The sequence below is a fragment of the Orbicella faveolata genome, unplaced genomic scaffold, assembly GCF_042242905.1.
Source record: "Orbicella faveolata isolate gen_17 unplaced genomic scaffold, um_ofav_v1 contig_13, whole genome shotgun sequence".
In the NCBI taxonomy this organism is placed as follows: Eukaryota; Metazoa; Cnidaria; class Anthozoa; order Scleractinia; family Merulinidae; genus Orbicella; species Orbicella faveolata.
The window spans coordinates 15,119,687-15,146,296 of NW_028301540.1; the positions used below are offsets into that span (position 1 = coordinate 15,119,687).

General features: G+C 39.2%; 1 protein-coding gene and 1 pseudogene across 2 annotated transcripts; one reads left to right on the top strand and one right to left on the bottom strand.

Moving 5' to 3' along the window:
• Positions 1-251: 251 nt before the first annotated feature.
• LOC110050412 (uncharacterized) lies at positions 252-24,752 on the bottom strand (annotated as a pseudogene). Its single transcript, XR_016206005.1, has 3 exons — positions 24,675-24,752; positions 24,456-24,601; positions 252-10,320 (listed from the first exon to the last, which is right to left on the bottom strand). The product of XR_016206005.1 is annotated as an uncharacterized LOC110050412 (transcript).
• Positions 17,321-18,136, top strand: LOC110050411 (uncharacterized). Its single transcript, XM_089284736.1, has one exon. It carries the CDS (start codon positions 17,321-17,323, stop codon positions 18,134-18,136), a length of 816 nt encoding a protein of 271 aa, XP_089140862.1.
• Positions 24,753-26,610: the final 1,858 nt, after the last annotated feature.

The following is a 26,610-nucleotide window of genomic DNA, read 5'->3' on the forward strand; positions in this document are numbered from 1 at the left end:
AATGTGAAGTCATTTTTTAAAATAGTGATCAGCACCTTATTTTTTCAATTTTCATAGTGTGCAATGTGGAAATTAGAAATGAATGACAAATATGAAAAATTGACATACATGTTTGCATGATTGGCTGCAAAAACAGAAGAGTTAAGTTACAGTCAGCACAAGATTTTTTTTTCATTATAATCAGTTTGTAAATATTCACAAAAGGTAGAATATTAAGTCACACAAGGTGATTCAGATGCAGGGCATTTAACTTAAATGTAAAAAAATTCTTTTTTATTTATAAAAAGATAGGGATATTACATTGTGGTAACATTTAATAAGGAAACAGTCACTCAAGGCTGATTCAAGTTAAAACATATTATGCTGATTCTGTACAATATTGTGGTACAATGTTATATTTTTTCACTGGATTTGAAATAATCATTTTATATAAAAACAACCCTACGACCTGCCTGCTTGTCACTGTGTGAACTCGAGATTAATTTAAGTACTAATAATGGGATCCTTCATGTTGCAAAACATGGCACACACACCACATTTGATTCACTACCCCAAAAAGGCTCAGTGGAATAACCCCCTCAAATATAAGAAAATTCTTCACCTTATTTATAGCCCTTTCCACATGTATTCTTAAGCTAGCAATTTCTTGTGTTGCAATCACATCTTCAGCTGACATCTGATCAGACATTCCCAGAAAAGGAGGGATGTTCAAGGAAACATCAAGGGGTAGAATGTCTTCAATAGTGAAGCCTTTGTCAGCCATTACAGAGTCCCCATTTGAAAAGGGAAGTTTCAAGAAGCCACTTTGCTCTACTATTTCCCTGTCAGCTATACTGCCAGTATAGAGTTGGTCAATAAATGTTAAGAACCCTTTAGGTGAAATTCCCACCAATGCCTTTAAAGTGGTATGGTGTTTATACAAGCTAAACAATTCACTATTTAAAAGAAGGCTGCTAGACATTTCACAGCGGATCTCGGTAGTCAATAATGACCCTTGTGGTTGGATACTTTGCCTTCAAATCCTGAGGCATTGTCTCATTTACTAGTTCTCTAGAAGGCCAAATATTTATATGACCAAGTTTCAAATACATAGTTTATCCAAGAAATAAAGATTCTGCTGATTCTGCTCAGTTGGCTGAGAAACGTTAAATAAGTGAGCTACACGTAACTCGGCAAAACCTTGCCTCAGTCTACACAATGTCAAAAAGAACTCATCTACTGGTTTTAGAGACCTTGGCCTTCTTTGTTTCACAGGCTTAGCATTGCCAGCAATTTCCTTTCCAGACAACCAGTAATTTACGTTTTCTCCCCTGGCACCAGGATCCAAAAAGTCATATGCCACCATAGTCTCATAATTCGGAAACCCTGTATAAAATGCTACTAACGAGTCATTTGATGAGATGTTTGTTAATGACAACATCTGTTCCTTAAGTTGCTCGTTTTTCTGTTCCAGATCCACAATTTTTGCTTTTAATTGCAAAACCACTGCTTCCAGTTCTTCAATTTTTAAAAGAGCTGCAGATAGCTTCTCTTGAAGCTCGGTTATTATTATATTATTATGCTCCTGTCGCTCCAGTGTTTGTGGCATTTCTGCTGTTTCCGAAAAAGACGTCCCGTTGGCCATATTTGTAGAAGATGAATCATTGCATGTTACTTCGCTGAATTCGGTCACTGGATGCATAACTTCACTAAATTCTCTCACTAAATTGTTTGTCATGGTTGTAGCCGTGAAGCATGGAGTTGGCGGTGGCCGTTTGCGAGGAGAACTTCACTTCCATGCGAAGATACTTGGCACAGCTCCTGGTTTGGGACTGATCCTTCCATTGAGACTTTTCTTCAAATCTTCAGGCTTAAAATGCCTCGAACAAACCCTCGTTCCTTCCAATATAGAAAAATCCCTGCCTAGATCTTTTTCTAATGGCATGGATCCACTGCTTTCTGGTACCTGGATCGTCTGGAAAACGAAAAAAGGATATCTTTTCCCCCGTATCTTTGTCTCGCTTATCCTTCTTCGTACACAACGGAACGCAACATTGTGTTGGCATCTCTCAACTAACCTCCGAGTAGAAAATATTCTTGTCGGCCAAAGTTGTCCCCTACAGAGACTAAGGGAACCTTTTACCCAGTTATTTTTCAAAAGATAAAAATTTCAAATATCTTCGCGTAGTTTTTACAGCTAAGACACTCCAATATAATATAAATCTAAGTGCGCTTCAAGGTTCAGCTGGCCTACCAAGCCTTGCTTTCATGTTTTGAAAACCAGGCCGTTCCGCGCGGCCGCCATTTATGGATACGGTGTATGATGTGGATGAAGTAAAAGTGCTGTGCAGGCAGTTCCAGTTTGACAGAGATCACACATTTGTGAAGTGGTAAAACTTCAAGTACCTGATGCCATCATGGAAGGTACCCTCTGCTGTTCTCAGGGGGAAAGATGACCTCTCTCCAACTGAGTTCATTCTAAGAGAAGTTGTTAAAGAGCAGGTGGCTCACAGAATCAACTTCCCACAAATCATGGATGCTGGTCAGATTTGCCTTATCCAGCCCATGTCTAATGCAGTTGTGGAACAGGGTGCAAGTGCAGTGGATAGGGTAAAGACAAGGTTGAGAAGTCGACTCAAGAATGACATGATGGCCAGCCTGCTTTACATTTCTCTCAATGGCCCTAATCATAACACTGAAGAGTGCACAGAGATGGTTACAGAAGCAACCAAAGTCTGGAGAACAATGCACTTCAGAAATCTGCCATTACTTAAGAAGCTCCCAATGGTTGGAGGATCAGACCATGAAGGCAGTCTTCACCATCCAGCCACAAAGACTGACATTGGTATACAGGTGGAATTTCCAGATGACCTTCAGGCCTCTAGAACTGAAGCCCAAGAAGATGGTGAAGTATCTGTGGAAACTGAACTTGATGCTCAAGTTCAGGTTGTAGCTCAGGCAGTTGCCAGCAATGCTGATTTGTGTCATGATGCACTGGATGCCATGGATATGGGAGAGGTTGAATCTGCTGTTGATTCAGACTTTGAGTTTGATATGGATGATGATTTGTTATCTCAAAAACTTGATCAAACGTATGTATATTGAGTCTATTGAGCTGGACTCATGGATTTCACTTTTAATTCACTGAGAGAAGTAAAAGGATTTTAATGATGGGAAATAATAAGTAATGATTGTATTAGTATTGGGAGACAAATAAATATCTTGTTATCACTGTAATTATCATTATAGACTCCAAAATATGCCCAAAAACTGACAAAAATTACGCATTTTTCCCTGCTGCAGTATGCCTAAAATGCATCTCCAGAGACCTATTTTTTACAAATTTTCCACAGGGACATGTCCCGGACACCCTAGTGGCTTGAGCCCTCCAGGCTCTTGCAATACACGCGCTGACTACTTCAAAATTTTGGCTGACTACTTCAAAATCTGTGGAGAACACTGCTTTGAAGTATTATTCTAGAATTTATCCTGTTGGACAGTCGCCAAAGTTTTTTGAATCACGCCACGTCACAGTTATTTTCTCTCACGCTTACATACATCATGATTGAAATTTGTACCTTCAAACTGTGACGTTGATATCTCTAGCGTTTTCTAGACCTACAGTCAGTATTAAATGATGAGAACTCTTCACTATTACAATCACCTTTACACTCTGGTATTCCCACTTTTCTGGCACATAAAGTGCCTCTAGCATGCATTAATGTCACTTCAAAGCACCTGGGTCATCAAAAGTTTTACAAAGGAATTTGAACTGCTTGCCGATTTTTTTTTTTAAGACTCAAATTTTGCTCAAATTTGGCATTACTGTGTTCTTATTGACCTCCTGAGTGCAAGGAATAACATATTACACTGCCACGAGGGAACATTCTAAAACATTTGGGCATGATTGAGAGACCGAAAAAGCCCACAGATTTGGCAGGAAGTATGGCCAATAGTGGCCAAACCAATGCCAAAAGTCCTTTATTTCTAGGATAAAGAATACATAGACACTAAAAATCAGAATTGCTGACCCAGTGCCAAAGGACATACTACATGACAGGAAAGCACCATATTTCCAGCATACGGAAATATGCTTTTCACATGCTTTACAGCCCAGCAGGCAACAACTTTATGTTATCTCAGTTAGACCAAGCTGAAAATCCTATGTGGAGGATCTCAAGTGCTCTTATGAATTTTCAATTCCAGATTACAGGGAAGAATTTGTATGTCAACTAGCTGGCCTTGACAGTCAAGTTAAACCACCTGAATTCAAGCCTTCCACAGTAGAGCCTGGGAACGTAGAAGCTGCCCACATTGTAAATTAGTCTGCCACAAGAAAGTTGTGTAAACTTTGTTATGCAGCAACCAAGGAGCTGACAGTCCTCACATACTGTAGTGCACCAGTGCGAGGCATACCTAAATTGCATTCAGGACAAATATTGTTTTGAAATATGGCAGAGCAGACTATCCGCAATAAAGTGACTAGCAAATCCAAAACTATTGTAAACACGGCAAAACGTCAAAATTCCTGTTTTTTTTGTTCCCTTGCTTAATTTTTTCTTTTCATACTTAAAAAGTGTCATTTTGTGGTTGAAATTTATCTTCAGGGGAGTAGGAATGTCACAGTGGGGACAGCGCCTGTCTCCCAACAACGTGGCCCGGGTTTGATTTCCAGCCCAGTGCCATGTGTGAGTTAAGTTTGTTGTTGGTATTCACCTTGCTCAGAGGATTCTCTCCAGGCCCTCCAGTTTTCCTCCCTCCACAAAAACCAACATCTGTAAATAACAATTCAACCAGGATAGAGGACCTGCATGAAAAACAGCCAAGGCTGATGGGGTTACCTCTCTAAATATAGTGATTTATTTTTATTATTTATTTACACTTCGAGACTCATTAGGCTTAGTCATTTCTAACCCATGAACAGTTTACTGCAGACATTTTTCTTTAGCGTTAAAAGTTGCAAGTTTCTTTCAATAATCACCAGCACCACTGTAATTTGTCATAGTTAGGATGCGCTAACTGTAAATACTACAACCTTTTTGGATTTTCAATGGATTTATGTCATATTTTCACCAGAGAAGGGTAGAAAGGATTGAGCTTCATTTCCTCTTTGAACAGTTTTTCTCAATATGTAAAGATATGATCTTGTTCAAGTTTTTCTGATTTTTTGGTATAGTGACATTTTTATGGCACTAATTAATCAGTAGTAGCTTATTAATAAAATTAATGACACAGAGGTATGGCTCTGCCCTTGTAGACCTGACCAATGGGAGGCAAAATGTATGACTGATGCTTGCCTTTGAAAAAGTGAAGACCATGAGAGTCTGTCTGGCAACAGGAGAAGGGAGTTTTCTGAGTTATCACTATAGACCTACTGTGAACCTTTGTGCAATAGCCAATAGCTCAGGACTTGGCAACTCAAAGCAGACAGCTAAAAGACCAAGAAAAAACTCATAATTATTGGAAACAGAAAACCAATATTGGGGATCCAGAAAAGGAAGAAGGTGAGGCTGTGAAATGAACACTTAAATGCCTGCTGATTCAGCTTGAAAGAAGGGAAAAAGGTCAAGTGCAACCCAGCAAAATGAAAGTCCCTCACTCCCACAGGAATACATAGAGGAGAGGAAAACAGAGAGCGAACACTTTGAGAGAATCAGAATGGAGCAACACATTTGTTACACAATTACAAACGTAATATTAAACAATTTTAACACAATTAAATTATATTTATTAACTTTCATTAATAATTGAGTATTTGATTGTTACAGAGAATAAGTAACAAAGTGTTACATCTTTTGAATGAAACTCAGCAGTATGCTGGCACCAGATTTGGGACATAATCAGAAGTTTTGTTTAATTTAGAATTTCCAAGTTATGAACAGACAGAGACATTCTGGTCCATTGTATGCTACCTTTCTTTCTTCCTTCCTCCTTTTTTTTTACGTGTATATTAGTATGTTCCACTTTGTCTGCTCACAAAATATAAGCAGCACACCAGCTTTCTAGAGAATTTCAATAGTATAATGCTTGACTATGGCCCCAAAAGGAATTCCTTCAAGTAAGTAAATTAACGATTTATCAACTTGACATCCCCAATATCCTGTTGTATGTGCCTACAACATGGCACCCTTGAATGTTCAGTAACAAATAAAATCTGTTGAGATTGAAATTTCTCTAAACAACAAAAATTTAAGGTGAAATTCAACTTGCACTAATTTTTTTATACCTGGGAATTTTAGTGTACACAACAACTGATTGACTTGTTATTGCCATCATGGTTGGTTTAATTCTCTAAAAAACACAATCTGTCCTATCTTGCAGTATCTGGATTATTTTATTGCTGCAGGGCCAGCCAATTTAGATATTTTAAATTGTGCCCAAAATCGAAATACCTCTTTGTCTGCATGTAGGCTTTTTGGCCTTCCATGTTCAATCTTTTAAGATCCCTAACAAAGCACAGCTGCCTTTCAAAGTGCACTGTGCCAGTTTTGCTCATCAAGTTTCTTTCTAAAAGCACACCTTGCCTCTCATTGGTCGAACTTGTTACTTGCATCATTAATGCTCAAAAAAAAATTATTCCCACTTTTCACCAAGATACTATCAATTGATACTAGTCTTTGGAGGTTAAACATCAAAATGTATGCTGTATCCAAACTGCACAAACAAACCTGGATTAACAAACACAAATGGCTAAATTCAGTATAATTCCTGTATGGGAAGTTATTTACCAGCCAACAAGGTCATCAATCCGTGAAACAAAGGCCATATCTGTTGGAAGCAGTGACAACTAATGCCTTCCTAATGGTGTGCAACAAAGTACAAGTTGACACCAGCACAGACAAGCAGCCACTCAACCTCCTGACTATAATTTTTTGGATATAGAGGAACAAGTAAATACATTGTAACTGTTTCAACTAGGTTGTGCTCATCTCTTGTGCTCTCTTGCACTAAGACTCCCTGTAGCCACATACCACATCATAGATTTTAATATTGTTTTTTTCCTTCTTTCCAACAGTTCAGTCCAAATGTTTCTTTTCTCTCAAACAAAGATATCATCGGCTATTATGAGGCAGTAGGAAATTTGACCACGCAACTCCAATTCTAAAAGACCTCCGCTGGCTTTCTTTAAAATCACAGCTATATCTCCATGATGCAGTGTTAGTCTTGAGTGCATGACTGGCTCTGCCCCCTCATAACTCATTGCAGTTTAAAAAACATGGTGACCTAAGCAGTTGTACGACCCATAGCTCTCAATTCCTTCACGTCCCTTTATTTAAATCCAGATCTGGACAGGAAGTCTACTACCATGCAGTCAGCTTATGGAACAGTTAAGACAACTCTCTTAAACTCTGCAACTCTGTTCCTTCTTTTAAACATAAATTAAGGGCTAATTTACTCACCACTTTCCTCAAGTCGGTCTTAGTTTTCTTTTTTTCATTACCACAATTTCTTCTTTTATACTAATTTTTATCTCATAACTTTTAGTGTCTGCTTTAAACTTATTTATATATTCTACTTTTATTTGTCATTGCATTATCGTAACTTTTAAAAAAGCCATCATTCTAACTTATGTTGCCTTTAAAATTTATCATTGTCAGTGAAAAGCCCTCTTTAGGAAGTTTCAATAAAGTTTGCATTAATTACTGCCATAATTAGCCAGAGCACCTCATGTAGATTAATAAAACTTCTGCCACCAAAAAGAAGGTCATAACTCTGTCCCCGGAGGTCTTTAATATAATTCACAAGCTACATAAGTCAGTTCAAGGCAACACAACCAGAGATATCCCGCTTCTCCACACACTTTCCTCCGGAGAGGTGCTCATACCACTATATGACGGAGGAAAGCAGGATCATACGTTAGGGTTTGGGTTTGACGAGAAAGGCCGACTATTTCTGCGGGAAAAAAAGGATCAGTTTGTGGCTGAAGTTAATGAAGCGATTAGAAAGGGGGAAATGCCACCCAAATCAAAGATTCTCAAGCTTGTCCAGCGAATTGCCTGCACCCTCCATGTCTTCAATCACACAATGGAGGAACTACTGGCCAGTGTATCATCCACACAAACACTGACAGCAATAGCCAGTTCAACCTTGGAGAAAGCAGCATGTGAATCATCTGGAGTGGCAGAAGGAAATACTGTCAGGTAAACCACTGGGTCCCATAGAGTCATAATGATATCGATCATTCAAACATGGCAAAAGATCAGCGCGTGCAATAGCTGTGAAGAAAGACAAACGTTAACCCATCTTTTTGTTACCTGTTCTAAAGCTCGGCTTTTTTGGTCTCTCTTTAGTAATTGATGGAGCTCCAAAAACGGATAAGATCACTCTCAATAAAAATGAAATTATATATGCCGTGACAGATAACTTCACTCGTCATCTTGACTTAAACCTCTGCATGACTATAGCCAAATATTATTTATATACTGCCTCAAGAAAAGAAAAGTTTTATTTCAATGTTTTCTTGGCGATTTTAACAAACAAAATTAAAATTGAGCAACATAAATCTAAGTCACACTTTAATATGTGAGAAAGCCTCCTATTGTAGCTAACCCCCTACATGAAAGTAATGTAAGATATTAACAAATTGTAAATAATATTAGAATGGTAAGTTTTGTTGGTATCGTTAAATTGCAAGTTACGTTAACATTGTAAAGTAGGCAATTTTTTTATGTAATGTAATATTATTGCAATAACAAAAAAAACTGAAAACACAGCAGAAGAGCGAGGGCTTTGGACAAATTGTGGAATTCAGAATTTCCCGAGAGAGAAACACCTCCAAGTTTTTTTGGAAGACAAAGCATAACCCATGGCCCAAAAGTGCTAATGTCAACATAAAGGAATTTGACATTGCTTGGGCAAAACCAACAACATGATGATATAACAGCTCTTAATCTTAATTTCAATAATAATAATTTCATCTCAGAGTAGGAACAATACAAGCCAACAGATTGTCATTTCAATTATGTTTGCCAAGAAATTAGACTATGTATTTCATTTATAGCGCTTAAAGTTTGTCATTGCAAATTGTATATAGACACATTAATACAGTTGAACCTCCCGTAAGCAACCACCCAAAATGTCAAGCCTAGGTGGTCACTTAAGGAAGGTGGTAGCTTACAAGAGCTTAGACCATAAATTATTGGGTCAAAATTTTGCCTTGTTGGCATAGGTAACTGCATAGACTTTTTAAATGTTTTATGTGAAAAGAAAATTTCCGAAAAACTCCAGTACTTCCCATTGAGAAATTTCAGTCTCTTGTACAACCCAGGAATGTGATGTTACAACACCTTATTATCCAATTTTCGCTCCATTATCTGTCAAGTGGTTGTTTATGGGAAGTAAAAAACAAAGAAAATTTCAAACTTTTAGCCCTAAAAGTGGTCGTGGTCACTTACGAGAGGTGGTTGTTTATGAGAAGTTCCAAATATAGTGATTTGGCTTGGATACATTTGGTGTTTTGGAAAACTAGTCGCTGAGGAGAGGTGGTCGCAACCGAAGGTTTGACTGTAATTTGAATAGCATTAAAAATGGGTTTTACCGAAATAGTATTTCATGTATTCTTAGAAAGAAGGGGACTTAAAGGCATTCAGGCTATGCATGTAAAATGAAGATAACAACTGGGGACTACTAATCTTCCTTAAACTTACAAGGCTACAATAGAGGCTTGAAGTAGGCGACATATAATACCTAAATCTTGCTCTCGCAATCAAAACATTGAAAAAGTCAACGTCTTGCAAAGCCTTGCATTTACAATTTGCCACCGGCCTAACATAACCTACGTTACAGCTGACATTAATACACACAACAAACATAGAGAGATTTCTTTTCCCACCGATCTCAATTGATTTATGCCCAAACAGCGAACTGCGTACATCTAACCTCAAAACGCAGTTTGACCTTTGTAGTACACGTGGATCTAAAGGTTTCTAATAATCCACTACAGGACTACAGACTGTAGTAGTTTAATACTTAGAACAATTAGAACAATCGATTATTCATCCACTACAAGACTATGGACTGCATTAGTGTTCCATTTTAATACCTAATTCAATTGCTTATAAATTCATCCACTCAGACCACAGTAGCCACAGGCAGGCCAAGCTCTCTATCAGATTACCTTGGACATGACTCTTTCTTATAAGCGGTGTTATGTTACAAAGATTCGACTTTTAAGGGTTTGTATGGAAACGCAACGTTAGTTTTGCTTTAAAAGTCAATTGTTCTTCTATTTTCTGAATAAAATCTACCTACCCTGTTGCTGTGTTGTATTCTTTGTTGTTTGTCAGCTCCTCAGGTCAATTAGACGCAATTTCAGAGAGTTATCGTGATGGGTTTCCACTGCTAAAATAAAGACCAGGCAAGAAACTGATTTCCGCTCAAAGTGAATAAATCCACTGAAAATAACCTTGCCAATTCAATTCCTCCATAGAATCAAAGAAGAGATGTTCCATATCAGTTCACTTGCTACGCAGTTCCGTCCACAATGCCTTCATTACAAAGATTTAGATTGCTTCACCTCACAAATGTGAGACTCATCTAAACCGTTCTGGACCATTTCACGGTCCGCATAGTATGTTGGGTAACTATAATTAGCCCGACACGGGTAGTCAGCATCCATTTGTTGACAGCCAAACCAAAATGCTCCCCAGGTCCCCTAGTGCTTTATTTGTCAAACCCACCAAGAGGAGCATTGTTTCCATCGACCAATCAAAATGAAGTCGAGTCATGTTTACAAAAGTGAGATCTTTCATAAGTTCAGAAGAAACCCATTGCAGCTAGGCAGCAAATCTTTCTGGTATTTGTAGAAAAATCTTGTTTCTAAGCACCAGGTGTCAGTTCTTCTTTTTCATGATGTAAGTACACTGTTGTGAGTTTTATTCTGTGCTTTTGAACTCGTAATTTGCCTATTGAATTTGAGGTGCGCATATGTTTTTCACAACTCGTGATTTTGCTCAGTTGTAATGGCTTTGAAATTTTCTGGTGGCATTTTCAGGATTCAATTGAATGGCGGTCAACATGAAATGATGAAGCCTGCTGCCAAAGGCCATAACCTTCTGGTTACGGGCCAAGCTGGAGTAGGGAAGAGTGAGGTTGTCAAGCGCAAAAAAGCAACACTTGATGCACATGGAAGAACTGTGGGTATGGTCTGCTCCAGTGGTATGTCTTGCCAATTGTGTGATCGTGGAATAGCATCGACAGTTCACTTGCTCTAAAGTGTTATGACTGCTGATTTGCCATGGTGTCAATTGATCGACAAATTACCAGGAGCTTGAGCTGGCCAGGGGTGGAAGTCTTGCAACTGAAGCGAGGATTTAAGATTATGCTGGCGAGGAACTTGTCAGACAACCTAAAGAATGGAAACGTGGTTTTTACTGGTGTTCGGGGTGACAATCTTTTCATCTTCTTTGAAGGTGTTGGTGTGGTTGATATTGCCCAGCAAACAAGGATCAAGAGAAACTTGACAGGGCAAAAATAGCAAGTGTCACACAGTTTCCCCTTGTTTTAGCTTATGCTGTTACCTGCACGAGTCTCATTACCATTGTGCACTACTCACAGGATTAAGTTTCCGGATTAATTTATGTTGCTATTTTAAGAGTCACATCTCCTGAACAAATTCAGATTCTGGATTCTAGTCTTTGACAGCTTTTAAAACCACCAAGACCAGTAAAATTTTGCTCTTTGCAACATCTCAATGCCCCAGTCTCATCCTGCCAAAACAAAAATATCAATTATGATATTTTCTATTCCATTAAAGATTGATATCAAGAGTATGAAGAACACAATGATCTGCTCTCTTTTCCTTTAGAACAGCTAGATGGTCCTGCAAGAGCATTATTTGAAGATGATGAGGTAGTAATTCCAATGGAATTGACGGAAGTGCACCACCTGCTGTTGAAACAAGTCTATTCCTGCAACTCCCCCCTGAAGAAATTATGATGAGATTCCTGGATTTCTTGCCATCCATGAAATCAAATGCTGTCTCCACCTTTTGCAAAGTGAATGCAATTGACTGCTTGTTAAGTGAAAGCTCTTTAGACATGGTGAAATGTTGGCAAAGCTACTGCTAAGAAAGCCACGTGGTCAAAAATCCAGACGAGATTATAGTTGAAATTGGCAGTCAAGGGTTTACCAGGGTGAGGTCCAGTCTGCATGAGGTTTTTAACGGTATTGAATTTTCATGCCATGTTTGTGCTCATTTGAGGCAACAGCAAGCATGCCATCCTAAAGGGTTGTGGGAGTTCAGCTAGCAACTTCGGTGTACTGGGAATTTTTGGAACAGTTGGTTTCTGTCATGAAACAGCAAAGAGAGGAGAAGGCCATCCATTTTAATGTTGATCAAATTAGTGGAGCAGGTCAATCAAAAGTATGGCATGTTGGTGGTCGGGCTGTGAGGAAGGTTCTAAATTGTTCCAGAAAATACATTCAAAGAAATGTGTTCACAAAGTGCAGTTCCACTCTGGCCAAAGTTGAAAACCAACAGACAGCTTGTCAATTACTTGAAGGGAACGTCATCGAACCGAAGGAGGAGGAAAATGGAGGAAAATTCTATGTTTCCTGACGTGCTACAAGTGACAGAAGGCAGACAGTACCGTGAAAGAGGACAGTTGCACATTACGCCTATTTATGTGCGGTGGATAAAGACTGGAAACTAATATTAAATTAAAATGGTGGCTCTCATTTATTGACAATCCATAACATAGAAATATGCAAATTCTTGAAATCGAGGTTATAAATCATTTAACTAGGAATGTAAATTATTTATTTTAAATAGAGGTAATCCTTTTTGTTCTCAACAGGAACTTATTGAGAAGCTTCTGTTTGACATTGCTGTACTATGTAAACATGGGGGCATGCCAGTTTGACAGATTTTCCAAGAGAATGCCACAAAAGGAAGAGTGTAGAACGAGAAAAGTAATACTGTATCACTCCAGGCATTTCTTTAATTATGCTTTTTCGAATCTGTTACTCAAACAAACTTAATTTATGTTTCGAAGTATTTTGTAATTGATTTATTAATACTTCAGCCTTAAATTCATTATCATATCAAGAAATTATTTCTATACCTTCATGAAAGATGCCCAGCAGATTTCGTCTCAAATATCTACGTATATTTACATACCATTACACTACTTGTACACTACTTGGATCTTGTTGCAAAATGGTTTTGTACCAATTTGTCCAATGACTTGCTTTTAACATGTTAAAATGCAAAAATGATGTTGAAAATGACAATTGAAAGGTCTTTAAAACAGGAAACTCTCAGAAATACTTAAGTGTTACATAAATATGTGCAATTCCTTATAAAAGAAAATGATATCCCGACTTGACAGCTCAGGACTCTATCATTTAATTTCATTTCATTAAGTAGGAGATAGGAGGATTCTCATAGGAGATTCTGCTAGACCAAAGTGACAACAAAAACATTTCTTATGGTCATCTTGTTGACCTCATTAACTAGCACCAAGGCACTGCTCCACTGAGTCATGTCCACAACAAATCACAGTTGGTTGCACATAGTGAAGTGTATAATATCAGAGTTTCTGCAAGGTCAACAAAGACAGGTATTGCTGAAGCCCTGCTGAATGCTATTACACAGGACACATCTATCCCATTCACATCCCCGGTGGATGACAGAATTTTCAGGGTAGCAGAAAGAACAGAATCTGATTATGAACACATCAGAATACAGCTTTCACGAGGTAAATGTAATGACATTAATTTTTAAATGGTAATGGTTCTTCAAAAACTACTGACTGCAAGTTAAGAACTTTAAGAGCACTGAATATTAGAGAGTCTATTCTAACAATTGAGAGAGCCAAAGAAAGATAGTCACCTTAGAGACTTTTTTCCGTGCATTCCTTCGAATGATGGCCTTATGTACACATGGGTGCTGTTACAGGATGAATTGCTCTTGGAAGTGATGGTTGTTTGACCCAATCTAAAAGAGTTCTGTGTTGATTGCTGCTGCAAGAAGGTTGGATTATCATTCTGGCCATTGCATGAATGGAGCTAACAAAAATGATTCTCCGCACAGTCTTGATTCACAATCCAGGTTTAATTACTGTGCTGGGGAATCTAGTCATCTTGTATTGAACCAGAGACTGGAATCCAAGGCACATTGATTGCAAATCAAACCACAATTTGGAAGACATGAAATTCTTGCTGTTTCCTTTAGTTTCATTGGCCCAGTGGCACATCCAGATATAGAACTTGTTTAGCTTGTGGAGTGTTAGGTCATCAGATGAATTGAAGTATAGCTTCCCATTAAATAAGGTTACAATCTCTCTTGTGTGCTGAATAAGTTCTATAACAGCATCCAATTCATCACCATCATTTCTGGTCTTTTTCAGGTGTTCCCGATACTTCTGCAGAGCAAAGAGAACATTAAAATACAATGAGTTAAGTACATGTTGATGGAAGGTAGTAAAGAATTTTAAATCATTTCTGTGGTAAAAATGATTTTAAAATTGTCTTTGGAGTTTTAGATCAAGTACTTATGAATAATAATAAAACAAACATTGTTGAATACTAGCAGGAAGCATAGCATACCTGACTGATATATCTACCAATACAAAATAATTTTTCTAAACAAGAAACATCATAATCTTACGGGAATTCAATCAAACATGCATGACATCAAAATAATCACCTCTATTAGAAAAAACATCTTTGCATCTATCATATCTTCAGCAAGTTTGCTTCTCATTATTCTGGCTGAATCAAGGTTTTCAAGTGTTGGATGGTCAATTTCTCATGCAGTGGGAGTGAGAAGCTTTGCTGGTCCCAGTCAAAGGCACTTCTCAACTGCTTCCCATCCTTATTGCTCTTGTAGGCGTTATTCCTAATTACTGGGTTGCCATAGGTGAACCCAGTCATAAAATGGGAACAGGGCAGTCTCCTACGTAGAAAAATGGTTTAAGTGCACAATCCTACCCACAAGACATTGCGTGTGTGCTTTGTTTCCCTCGCATCTTTTGAACAACAGAAGAATCTATTCTTGGTCAATCAGAAGACTGCTTGTGCTGCCAGTTTTTAGAGTGGAAACTTCAGGTTGACTTAACAGTGAAACAAGTGCATTCAGAGTGAACTTATTTCGATTGTTATCCAGTACTGTTGGTCGACTGTAAAACCTTCTGAGTGACTTCAGTTAGTGCTTTTTATCTGAGGCTATTTAGCTACACAGATGAATTCAAGAAATGTGGAATTGGAGAGGCACAGTGATTATTTCAATCCAATGCCTGATATAAGCAACGATACCTTCCTGAAGGAACTGAAACCAGATAACATGAAGGAAATCATTGGAGCCATGATGCAAGAACACTCAGTTGAAGTGAGATTTTAAATGTTTTCCCTGGTAATTTGTAAGACTGTTATCAAGTACCGTTGTAAGAAATGCAGAAAGAAGCCGGAAATAGCGAAGATGAGAGCACGTGTTTGGCCACCTCCGCCTTCAAAAACATGACAGTTAAAACCTGAGCCCTGAGAAAAACCGTGGAAGCCCTCCCACAAACACCAGCGAAAAAAGCGGAACTTTTCCAGACAATTTCTTCAAGCCCACGCACAAGAAAAATCTTGGCAAAAAAAGGACCAATGAAAACTCCCGAGGAAGTGGAAGAAATTTCATCACTTCGAGCTTTTGTGGTCGATATTTCTGAAAGCATGCAAAACATCAAGACAAGCAAATCTAAAGATGACAAAGCTGCCTACTCAACTTTCAAAAGTCTAGCATTTGGAAAAAATGTTTCTGAATGCAAAGCATGCAAATCTCTCTCCAAGCTAATAAATGTTGGGCGCAGAAGCCTGAGTACAGGAATCCGAGAAAGGGCAAAAATTTTGTCAGGAGAGAAAAAGAGTTGGCTAGATCTAGAGAGGAAAACTAGAGGTGACGCTATCAGCACAGAACACAAGCAGCTCATTTGCAACTTTTGGTCATTTGAAGCAAGCAGGCCAACAGGAGACAAAAAAGATGTTATCAGGAAGAGAACAGGAAGAAAACAGCACATCGAACATGCAAAGCATGTGCTGGAAAAAACGCAAACAGAGGTATTTTTGGAGTTCCAGGCATAATACCCGAAAGCAAAGATTAAACAGCGCAAATTTGAGAGTCTAAAACCATTTTTTGTGCAGCCTGCAAGAGAAAAGGACAGAAGATCCTGCCTCTGCAGGAAACATGTAGAAACGCAAATAGTGTTTAAAGACTGTATGAAATTTAGAAAGGCAGTATCCCGAAGGAATGGTTCCAAGGCAGTACTTCTAGTCATGCTAGTCAACCTGACTCTTTGTTTGAAGCCTGAAGGCCACAGCCATCACAGTCTGAAAAGCCTGACCAGAGAATGCAGTGAGTGTGGCATCAGTAAATTTGAGCTCCTCCCTGAAGAAGTCTCAGAAGAATCTATGGAGGAAGTGACATGGAAATGCTGTGAATATGTACCTACTGGAAAATTTTTATCCAATGGACAGGAAAAGGAAAAATCGCACTTGTGACATAGAAGACATCACCAAAGGAGTTATTTAAATACTTCCAGGATCTTCTTAAACATTACCCCTACCATTCAATGCAATTTTACTGTCACGTCAGTAAAATATAGTTAATGGAACGTGACGCTCGTAATCAGTAAGCCTTTCATGGCAGCGTTGTTTTCAATTAAGCTATTGTGCAGGCAAGCTCCCAAGGCCAAGCAGACTCTGAGATACATTGTATTCTAGCTCAAACATTATGGCTTTGTTACCTATAGCATATTATAACGATCGATAGCATTGGCCAAAAATATTAAAGCACTATTCATGGCTAAGAGTATACACGTGTAATGCTAAGCTGTCCGGTAGTACAGCTCTTTCTACTGGCCTTCCCAGCAGACAAGCGTCTAGCTATAAAAGCTCAAACAAACTGTTCAGAGTTCACTTTGGTGTTCTGTTGTACAGTGCAGTTAGCACTTGCTATACTATTGTTAAAAATTTTCCCTCCCTCCCTCCCTTTGGAGAAGAGGTTGGTTTGCTATTTCTTATTCTAATAAACTTGGGTCACTCCTTTGTAGTGCGGTTAAGTCTGCGCAGCGACTTCCCCCAAGCATCTTGGCTACGTTGCCTATGAATATCGCCCGCTACCAATACTCTTGTCCGATCCAGCACGTGCTGTCTTGCAGTCAGCTCGTAGTGCTGGGGAGATAAGTGAGGTTCTTGTTTCACGCAATCTCCGGAAGTCGTACAGGCTTACCTAACGCAAGGCAGTGCTCCCCCATTAACGCCAACTTGGGGCATTGTTTGTTTTAATTAGTAATTTGCGTGATAACCAAACAACAAGTCACGATTAGATTATTTTGAAAGGAAGTTACATTAATTCATGGCTAAATGGCAAAGGGAACAAATGGAAAACCTCACTGAGCACCTTCCTTCCAACGAGGTTGTCTGTGTCCATGATTACTCTGAAGGCTACAGCTGCTGCCAGCAGGATGAGCTGCAGTCAGAGTACTTTGATGTGGCAAAAGTTTCTCTACACATCACCATCCTATACCGCCATGCAGTGGAATCTGTGGATGGCAAAACAAACATAGAGGATGATCCGAGGATTGTCAAGGAGCACCTCTTTGTGATTTTAGATGATGTCCAAGATTATCACACAGTGCACAAGGCTCAAGAATTAATAACTGGATATCTTGAAAATCAGCTGCACATGAAGATTAGCAAGCTTCATGAGTTCACAGATGGCTGTGCTGCCCAGTACAAGTCTCGTCACTGTATCAGAGATCTGTCTTGCTGTCTTGCTGACCATGGATTCCTGGTGCAAAGAAATTTTTTCGAAACATCGCATGCCAAGGGAGAGCAGGACGCTGCTGGAGCTAATGTCAAACAGGTTAGCCATGCAGTGCTTAGAAAGACAGGTGTCATCAGGAATGCTAAGGACATGAAAGAGTATCTCGAAGAGCATTTCAGCACTCCAGCAGCCTCTACATTAACATCGAGATCCAAAGCAGAGGGTCTCGCTCGTAGGTTATTCTTTTATGTTCCTCCAGAAGGTGATGAGGCAGTTGTCAGAGGCAGACCAGACAGAGCCAGACCAGACAGAGCCTTTAAGGAGCTGAAAGGCATCCGGAAACTCCACTGCCTCAGGACGACTCCCGAACAGGGAAGGATCTTCACCAGAAGCCACAGCTGTTAATGCCTTGACTGCATTGGTGGTGAGGAGGAGAACTGCAGCAACAAAGAGTGGTTGGATGACTGGCAAGATGTTAAGCTGGAAAGAGAATCTTCTGTTGCAACAACCAGGCAAGCTGTTGAGGAAACTGAAGCTAATCTACTTGACACTGCAGTCAGGGTTGCAGACCTTGCTGCCAAGGACAGTGTAGTTGCTATTGCAGCAGCTAATGACCCTGACTATGACTACTATTTAATGAAAGTGAAGAGTGATGGTTTAGTGGAATTAGATGAGCCTACAACAGATGACTATGGGTGCACCTTCCCCAGAGGTTCTCTTGGCCTTAAAGGATACTTTTTTGTCAGAGATAACATCATTGACATGACTTATAAACTAAACAAAAACAAAACAGCTTTTGTGCTTGCTGGCATGGTGCAGCATGTTTGCGGGGAGCTACGAAAGCAAAGAAATAGCATTTATAAAGTGCCTTTGACTGTAAATGAAGAAATAATGGCTTCTTCGTAATTGTACATGCTTTTTCCAGTTATTTTTGTTGTATTTTAGCCAGTATGGCCATGCTAACAACATTATATTTTCAGGTGCCACGCCCACAAAGGATTCTGGGTATTTACTGAAATAAGCTGTAAATGAGAAATAAATAATGAAAACTCGCGTAATATGTTTCTTTGACGATAATTACTTAAAATCTGGGGAGTTATGGTAGTCTAGGTATACTTTACACATTTTCATGAAAATGCCCCTTGATACACCAAATGAATGTACATGTGTATTGTGCTACAAGTCTCAGCTTTTCCTTGATTCTTTCATATTTTTTCTATCTTCTATTTTGCAGAAATTTCAGTGTGTATAACATTATCAACCCTTTCACTCCTGAACCGGCCAAAACCGGCCGGCCGGAAACACGCTACTATTCCTGAACCAGCCAAAACCGGCCAAAAAAAACATCATTGTTTACGGCTTCTCTCCCCTCCCCTAATAAAGATTATATGCTCACCAAATATTTTTCTATTGTTATTGAGATATTGACCAATCATATTGCAATTACTGCGCATAACAAAGGCCTCCTTAGGAGATAGAGATAGAGGGATGCAAATTTTGTCTTCCATGACGAACAAAGCACGCAAACATGGCGACAGTGAAAAACAATTTCTGTTAAAGAAATGTGAGAACATTGTCGTTCATGTGCGAAAATCACATAGTTTATTACCAACTTGGAGTTAATAAAGCAAAGACACTTCCTCTGTGGAAGGAATTCGCTCTATCAACTCCAAATTGATAACAACCTAAGTGGGAAAATGGCGAGGCGAGTAGATCCTTTAGATGTTAGTTTCGATGAATACAGGGCAATTTTCGGAGATTCCGATGAAGAAGACACTGGAGATATTGATGGAGATATTGATGGAGATAGTTCTGATATTGATTTCGAAGGCATCGATGAAGATGGCGAGGAAATTGATGAAGAAAATGGCGATGAAGAAGCCGCTGAGAGTGACGAAGAAGAAGAACAACAATGGACGGATGACCTCAGTAACATCGCTGTTGATGAATTTTCAGCACAATCAGGAATTGTTGTAGACGTTGGAGCCGACGCTAAAGCTGATGATTTTTTTACATTCATGTTTGGTGAGGATCTTTTCGACAAAATCGTGGAGGAGACAAACCGCTATGCTCGCCAAATGTTAGCCGACAACAAACGTCTTGCTCGATGGCGCGACGTAACCAAAGCCGAAGTGAAAGCTTACTTTGGAATGTGCGTTATCATGGGGATGAATATTCTTCCCAAAGTCGCTGATTACTGGTCGGTAGACATTTTTATGGGCAACGAGGGAATAAAGTGAGTCATGGCAAAGAACAGATTCGAAGAAATTAGCCAATTTTTGCATCTAAATGATACAAGTCGGGAACCCGCGCGTGGAGAAACAAATTTTGACAGGCTTTACAAATGCCGCCCTGCTTTGACTGCTGTTTTGAGAAATGTTCAGCGCTGTTATTTGCCAACAAAAAACATTTCTGTTGACGAGGGAATGATAGCATTTAAAGGAAGACTATCATTTCGCCAATATTTACCAGCTAAACCGACAAAATACGGAATAAAAGTGTGGATGGCGGCTGATTCCTCGAATGGTTACGTTGTAAATTTTTCTGTTTATTTAGGAAGCGAAGGAGAGATTCAAAGGCGACACAGGCTGGGATATGATGTTGTAATGCATATAGTCCGTCCGTTTTTCAACAGAAACCATCACGTTTTTTTCGATAATTTCTTTTCTAGCCCTGTTCTTTTAGATCATTTACTTGCTCAACAAACATACGCTTGTTCGACGGTAAGATGCACACGCAAAGAGCTGCTGCAATGTGCTAAGAATAAACTTCGGGAGCCAGGGCAAATGATTACGCAGCAAAGAGGGAACCTTTTATTTGTAAAATGGCATGACAAGCGAGACGTGGCATTTTTGTCAACATGTTTCGCCAGAAGAGCCTTCTTGGACCGTGCAGCGCAAGAAGAATGGAAGAAACATCGACATTCAAAAACCACGTGTCTCGGATGTCTACACAGCAAACATGGGTGGTGTAGATCGCGCTGATCAGTTTCGATCTTATCACACTGTTGGAAGACAGTCGCGGAAGTGGTACCGATACATCTTTTGGTTCCTCTTCAATGTTGCTGCTTGCAATGGATATGTTCTGGAATGCGAACACCGAAGAAGAAACCGTCAGCGAAAACGACCACAAGCCGCTTTTCGGTTGGAGTTAGGAAAGCGCTTGATAAACAACTACTCGTATAGAAAGCGACCAGCCAACCAAGTGCCTGTCCAAGAGCCAAGACAAGACCACCAATTGGTTCAAATGGAAGGCAGAAAGAAAGACTGTGTACAGTGCAAATCTGCTGGCTGAAAAACCCCAAAAGGCTATCCAGTGGAGACGAAAAATAAGTGCCAACAGTGTGGTGTTGCATTATGTAAAGTGCGGTGCTTCGTCGAACATCACAGTGAAGATGCTTGAACATTGAAATTCATTTTATAATTTGCTATTTCTGATATATTGACTAAGCAAAACATTTAGAACAGGAACTGAATAAGCCATTTATTTTCTCTCCATTATACATTTAGAAGTGATAAACTTGTCATTTGGCCTTTTGACCCAGGAGAAGCTTGGAACTCAGACCGCGGTAATGGCCGTAAATTCAAATTTTTTAATGAACATGAAGTTTCGAGCGACTGTACTTCAACAGCTTTTTATGTGTGTGTATTTTCAGCTTTCCATAAAGAAGAACAATGTTTCCACAATAATTTCCACTATACAGTTCTGTCTATAAGGGCCCCAAATTCTACTGAGCATGCATGTTTTAGATTTTGATGAATATTTTGTGTGACAACTCCAATTAGCTCCAGGAATAATAGGCATTCAGGCCCATAAGGCCCGCAGGAGTGAAAGGGTTAAACTGAACCTAAGATATACCACTGTAACATCTAGGTTTCCATGCAACATATACAATTTACCATTTCCTTTTTCCAATTCTGAAATATTTACTATCATAAATGCAACCCAGTTATGCTTCCTAAATGTCTTGTTTTCTTTTTGTTATGCTGTTGAATATATATGTTTTACCAAAAAAAATAATTTACTGGCAATAGCTGTTTCAATAGGTCTTGAGAGATTCTTCATCAATGCATGTTTAGCATAAATAGAAGACTTGATAATAATAATACAGGTGAATGATGGGAGTAATTAAAAAGGCTTAAAATACTTGTTTCAATTAAGTATCAATACATCTGAAAATTCCTGTAATTCTCACCCCCTCCCCCCTAAAATATGACAATGAATGAGTGACTTACTGACTTCAGGACTGACTGTTTGAATTAACAAATGGATAAGCGAGTGAGCAAGAGATTTTTTATCGTTACATGTTTAGCATAAATAGAAGACTTGATAATTGTACCAGGTGAACAATGGTGGTATTTAAAATGGTTTAAAATGCTTTTCTCAATAAAGTAACAATACAGTACCAATCAGAAGAAACCTAACAGGGAACACCTTGACAGAACATGTTCTGTTTCCATTCCACAAGCGTTCTCGTTCCCGTTCCGTATCCACTCCATATCTGTTCCATATCTGTTCCGCATCCATTCCATATCCATTCTTTATCCGTTCTGTTCTTTTCTGTTCCCATTCTGTTAGCGTTCCATCAGTAAGCATTCTTGGAACTCATTCAGAAGAACAAGGTTTCCGAGAACTTGTTTACAAGATTAGCGACACTCATTTTCAATTCATGAAATAGGTTAAAAATGTCACCTTATGCGAGAATACGAAAAGTAAACTTAAATTTTCCCGGTGACAATGTGAGTCCAGTTACTCTAAAAATACGGGAAGATGGTATTGTAACTTGAAGGCCAGAAGTCTTTCTCCGAAACGATACAAAGTAACTGGTAGTCTGTGTGATTGCCTGAGGAAAGGAAGAAGCAATCAGCTTGCCAAGCACTTTTAACGCCATCGATAAAAAAATGCAACCAAACTTTCGGCTCTTGTTTTTACACGAATACTTTCAGTGAGATTTTACACTGAAGTATAGTCGAAAACTGTTCAGCGAATGTGGCAGAAACTTGGCTGGAGGACGTGAGCATTGCAAAGTAGTGACAAAAAGCCAAAGTGAGCATTTAGTGATATTTTTAGCAATGTTGTTTTTACGGGCAAAAACTCAGTTAAGATCGAACATTATCCTCGCTGATCCTTCTGTAAAGTTGGCAAACAACACCATAATAAAGGTCAACCAAGACATAGATGTTTTGTTTTATTTCTTTTCATGTGTAAACCTTTCAATCCCAGTCTAACTTTACTCATCCATCCATTTCCTTATCTGGACATAGCTTGGGTTTGTTGACAATAACAAAATGGCCGCGATGAATACAAAATGGACAAGAAGATGCAGGGAAGATGCTTACTTAGTGCATGTAAAAAGAAATAAAATGAGAGGCTCCAAGTAGCCTATACTCATGTAGGCTCAACTGCAACCGGTTTCGTGCAATGGCGGACAAAAAAATCTTAAGTTTATAGCAATTTTTTTTTTATCTTAACAGTCATTATATTCAATTTTCTTTACATCGGAGAATGTTTTACACTAAAATTGGCTATTCTGTGCAAAAAATGTGGGGAAAAAATGATGTAAATTTTCGTCGAACTGGGACTTTAAGTATACTGTAACACATAACATGTCTAGTTCCATTTCCATGATGAAGTCATCCCTTCCGCATAGGTCGCTTTTTGGGCATAGATACAAATAAAGATAGATTAGCACACTGCTCAACTGCTGCTCACACTTAGCCGTTTTTAAAAATTTTGTAAACACAACTAACTTGATTTTGATTGGTTGATGGAAACAATGCAGCTCTTAGGGGGTTTGACAAATAAGGCATGAGGGGACCCGGGGAGCATTTTCGTTTGGCTGTTGAAAAATGAATGCTGACTACCCGTCAGGCTAATTATAGTTAACCAACATACTATGCGAACTGCTTACATCAATTACTTATTCACCCACTATGGGACTGTGGACTGCATTAGCACTCAGTTTAATACTTAGATCAATTACTTATTCTTCGATAACTGCAAAAATTCTTGCATACTCATTGGCTAATTTTCATTGTCAATACGCAGACATAAATATGAATTGATAATTATGCGATGTTGTTATCGTAAAAAAACGAATTGACCTCACTTTTTCATATGGCTGTCCTGCTATTGACAATAAATTTCGTCATAATATTGTCAAAGTAGTCTATGGATCCACAGCTGCTTTGACAATGTTATGATGAAATTCATGATCAATAACAGCACAGACGCATGAAACACTGACATCAATTGGTTAATTCATCCACTTCGGGACTGCGGACTGCGGTAGCACTCCAGTTTAATGTTTAGATCAATTAGTTATTGGTAATGAATTTCGTCATAGCATTGTCAAAGTGGTCTGCGGATCCACAGCTACTTTGACGACCTTATGACAAAATTCATGATCAATAACAGGACAGACGCGCGAAAAACTGACGTCAGTTTGTTGACTCGTCCACTTCGGGACTGCGAACCACGGTAGCACTCTAGTTTAATACTTAGACCAATTACATATTCATCTGTTCACCACTGTAGCACGTACCCACGGGTTTCTGAGTAAAAGAACGTTCTGAAGGCAAGCTTAAATATCCTCTGCACTATACTTTGAGTAGGTTCGCGAAAGACCAGCTGTCCAGCCGCGCTTTATTAACATTGCTTTTATTCCGTGTTAAAAACACTTATAACCCTAACAACACATGCAAACACGATGTCAGAAGCTTACCTCGACATGCAGGACACCACATTTCTCATGAAGCCGCGCGCGTCTTTGACCCGTCTTGCGAACGAGCGCACACCTCACATGCAATGCACACAAATTACAGCCTCAGCTGAAGCTGTATGTTGCTGCAGTCCGCTTGACCTGTGAACCTGAAAGTTACACGTACCATTTAGTCCCATAAATACTGTTGAAAAGCAAAACGAAAGACACAAACTAACTAACCAGCCGCGACCACGCGCTGACTCGAACACCAACACAGCTGAATTGCACGTATCTCGTCAAGTCGCCGCACCTACCACGTGACTCGAACGTCTGTCACTCACGAAATGGGGGCCCAGAAGTGAATCGCAAAAGTGATTTGTGTACACCCGGGACCCCGGGGGAGGGATTCCCATGTAAAAAGGACGGGGGAGCTCGTCGTACCTCATAGGGGTTAAAATAGCGGTTTTGATACTTCTCGGGGTGTTCAGCCTCAAAAGCTCCACAGCGAGAGCTTTTGCAGTACATCTACATCTGGACATCACATCGGCTATTACCTTTTAGGGCATTAAGCCGAAAAAAACTAGTGAGACAATCTCAGATAGTGCAGAGTGCAATTTACGGCTCAGATACAGTAGTCACACAGGTCTTGACCCATGCCGTTCTCTTCCTTGGTGGTCAACTAGGCCTTTTCCCCTTGCAGAGTATGAGAGGACAAAAACTTGATAAAACAATCTTAGCAGTGTGTATGTTTCATGTTTGTATTTTCTTTCAAGGCCCAAAAATAACTTACAATTGCCGTTTGTCAAGACGGCTTTGATTTTTATTGTGGTGTTTTACGCTGAGTTTCAGTCATTTTAAATTCAACAATACGCAGAAGTGGTAAATGTGACAATTTTACTTTTCACGCCAACGTTTGTAACTTGTTACTTTTGTTTTCCTCGCCAAGGTATGCCACGAGATACCCATATGAGAAAGATGTGTATTTTTTACTAACTGCTGGAGATAAATGGAATACAGTTAAGCATAAGAAAATAATCGAAGACGAACGATTTTGCTTTATTTAATTTCACCGATAAGATCTAATCTAATTATCAAATAGTCACGTCGAGTCACGGAATAGTGCGTTCTTATTTACGTCAAACTAATACATAATGCTATTGATTGATACAACTGAGGAGCGTTTCAACGAGAAGTATTGAAAGTAGCGATCGTTACTTGGCCGAAATTATATCCTACGTCGGTGGCCGGGTCACCTCAAAGACTGATGGAATTAATTGACGGTTTCAGTGAGTGCCATGCAGTCCACGGCGATAATTTTTTGCGAAAAAATATGTATAGTTTTGTCGTGTTTTCAAAAAAAACAACGTACGATACGTTTTGCCTACCCTTCCCGCAAGGCCAATTGATTAATTGAAATTAATTAATTAAACGAACATTAAAGTTTACACCTTATGGCGTTAGCACTTAGCGAACAGCAACCCCCATAAACCATCCCAATAGTGCACTCTGCACTAAAAATGACGGGAGAAATGTTTTGTTTTAGAATTCATACCTCGTAGGAGTGAAAAAATAAAACCAGTCACGCCCACAAAACAGGATCTTGGTACCTTTTAAGGGTTCTTTTCAAAATGTCCCCTTCGGGCCCGAGACCTGACAAACTCTATTTGGCTTATGTTCCTGTCTGATGTTATTTTCTGTACAAGTCTGTGTCAGAGGGAACAAATTATGCAGCTAGACACAGTCGAGCGTAGACAATAAAGACTTTTGGCGCAGGACAGCCCCAGGAGGACAGAGGTCATTGTTAGTTTCCCAATACGGGGGAGGGGGTGGAAGAAATTTTTGGGTAATCAATGTATTCTTGATGGTTTTAAATCTCTGGGTTAACGTCGTTTGTGATGTTTTGATCTAGAATGATCATCGATTGGTTAAGTCGAAAAGAAACCTGATGAAAGACCCATGAAAGCTACTACTTCTTACTTATTTATCCTCGTCATGCCCCACAGGGGGCCAAAGGCACGGTCAGCTACACGTCATTTTGTGACGACATGTCTGCAAGGCTTTTAAATGCCATTAACACTAACTTTAAATAAACAACTTATCGGCTACAGTCCACAGTAAGCTGTCTCAACACTCGAAAGTTCGCAATATTTGCACAACACTAGAAAGAAAGCACATG

Bases quoted from the DNA above. Each gene is read 5' to 3' on its own strand.
- LOC110050411 (XM_089284736.1), top strand. From the start codon at position 17,321: ATGGCTAAATGGCAAAGGGAACAAATGGAAAACCTCACTGAGCACCTT.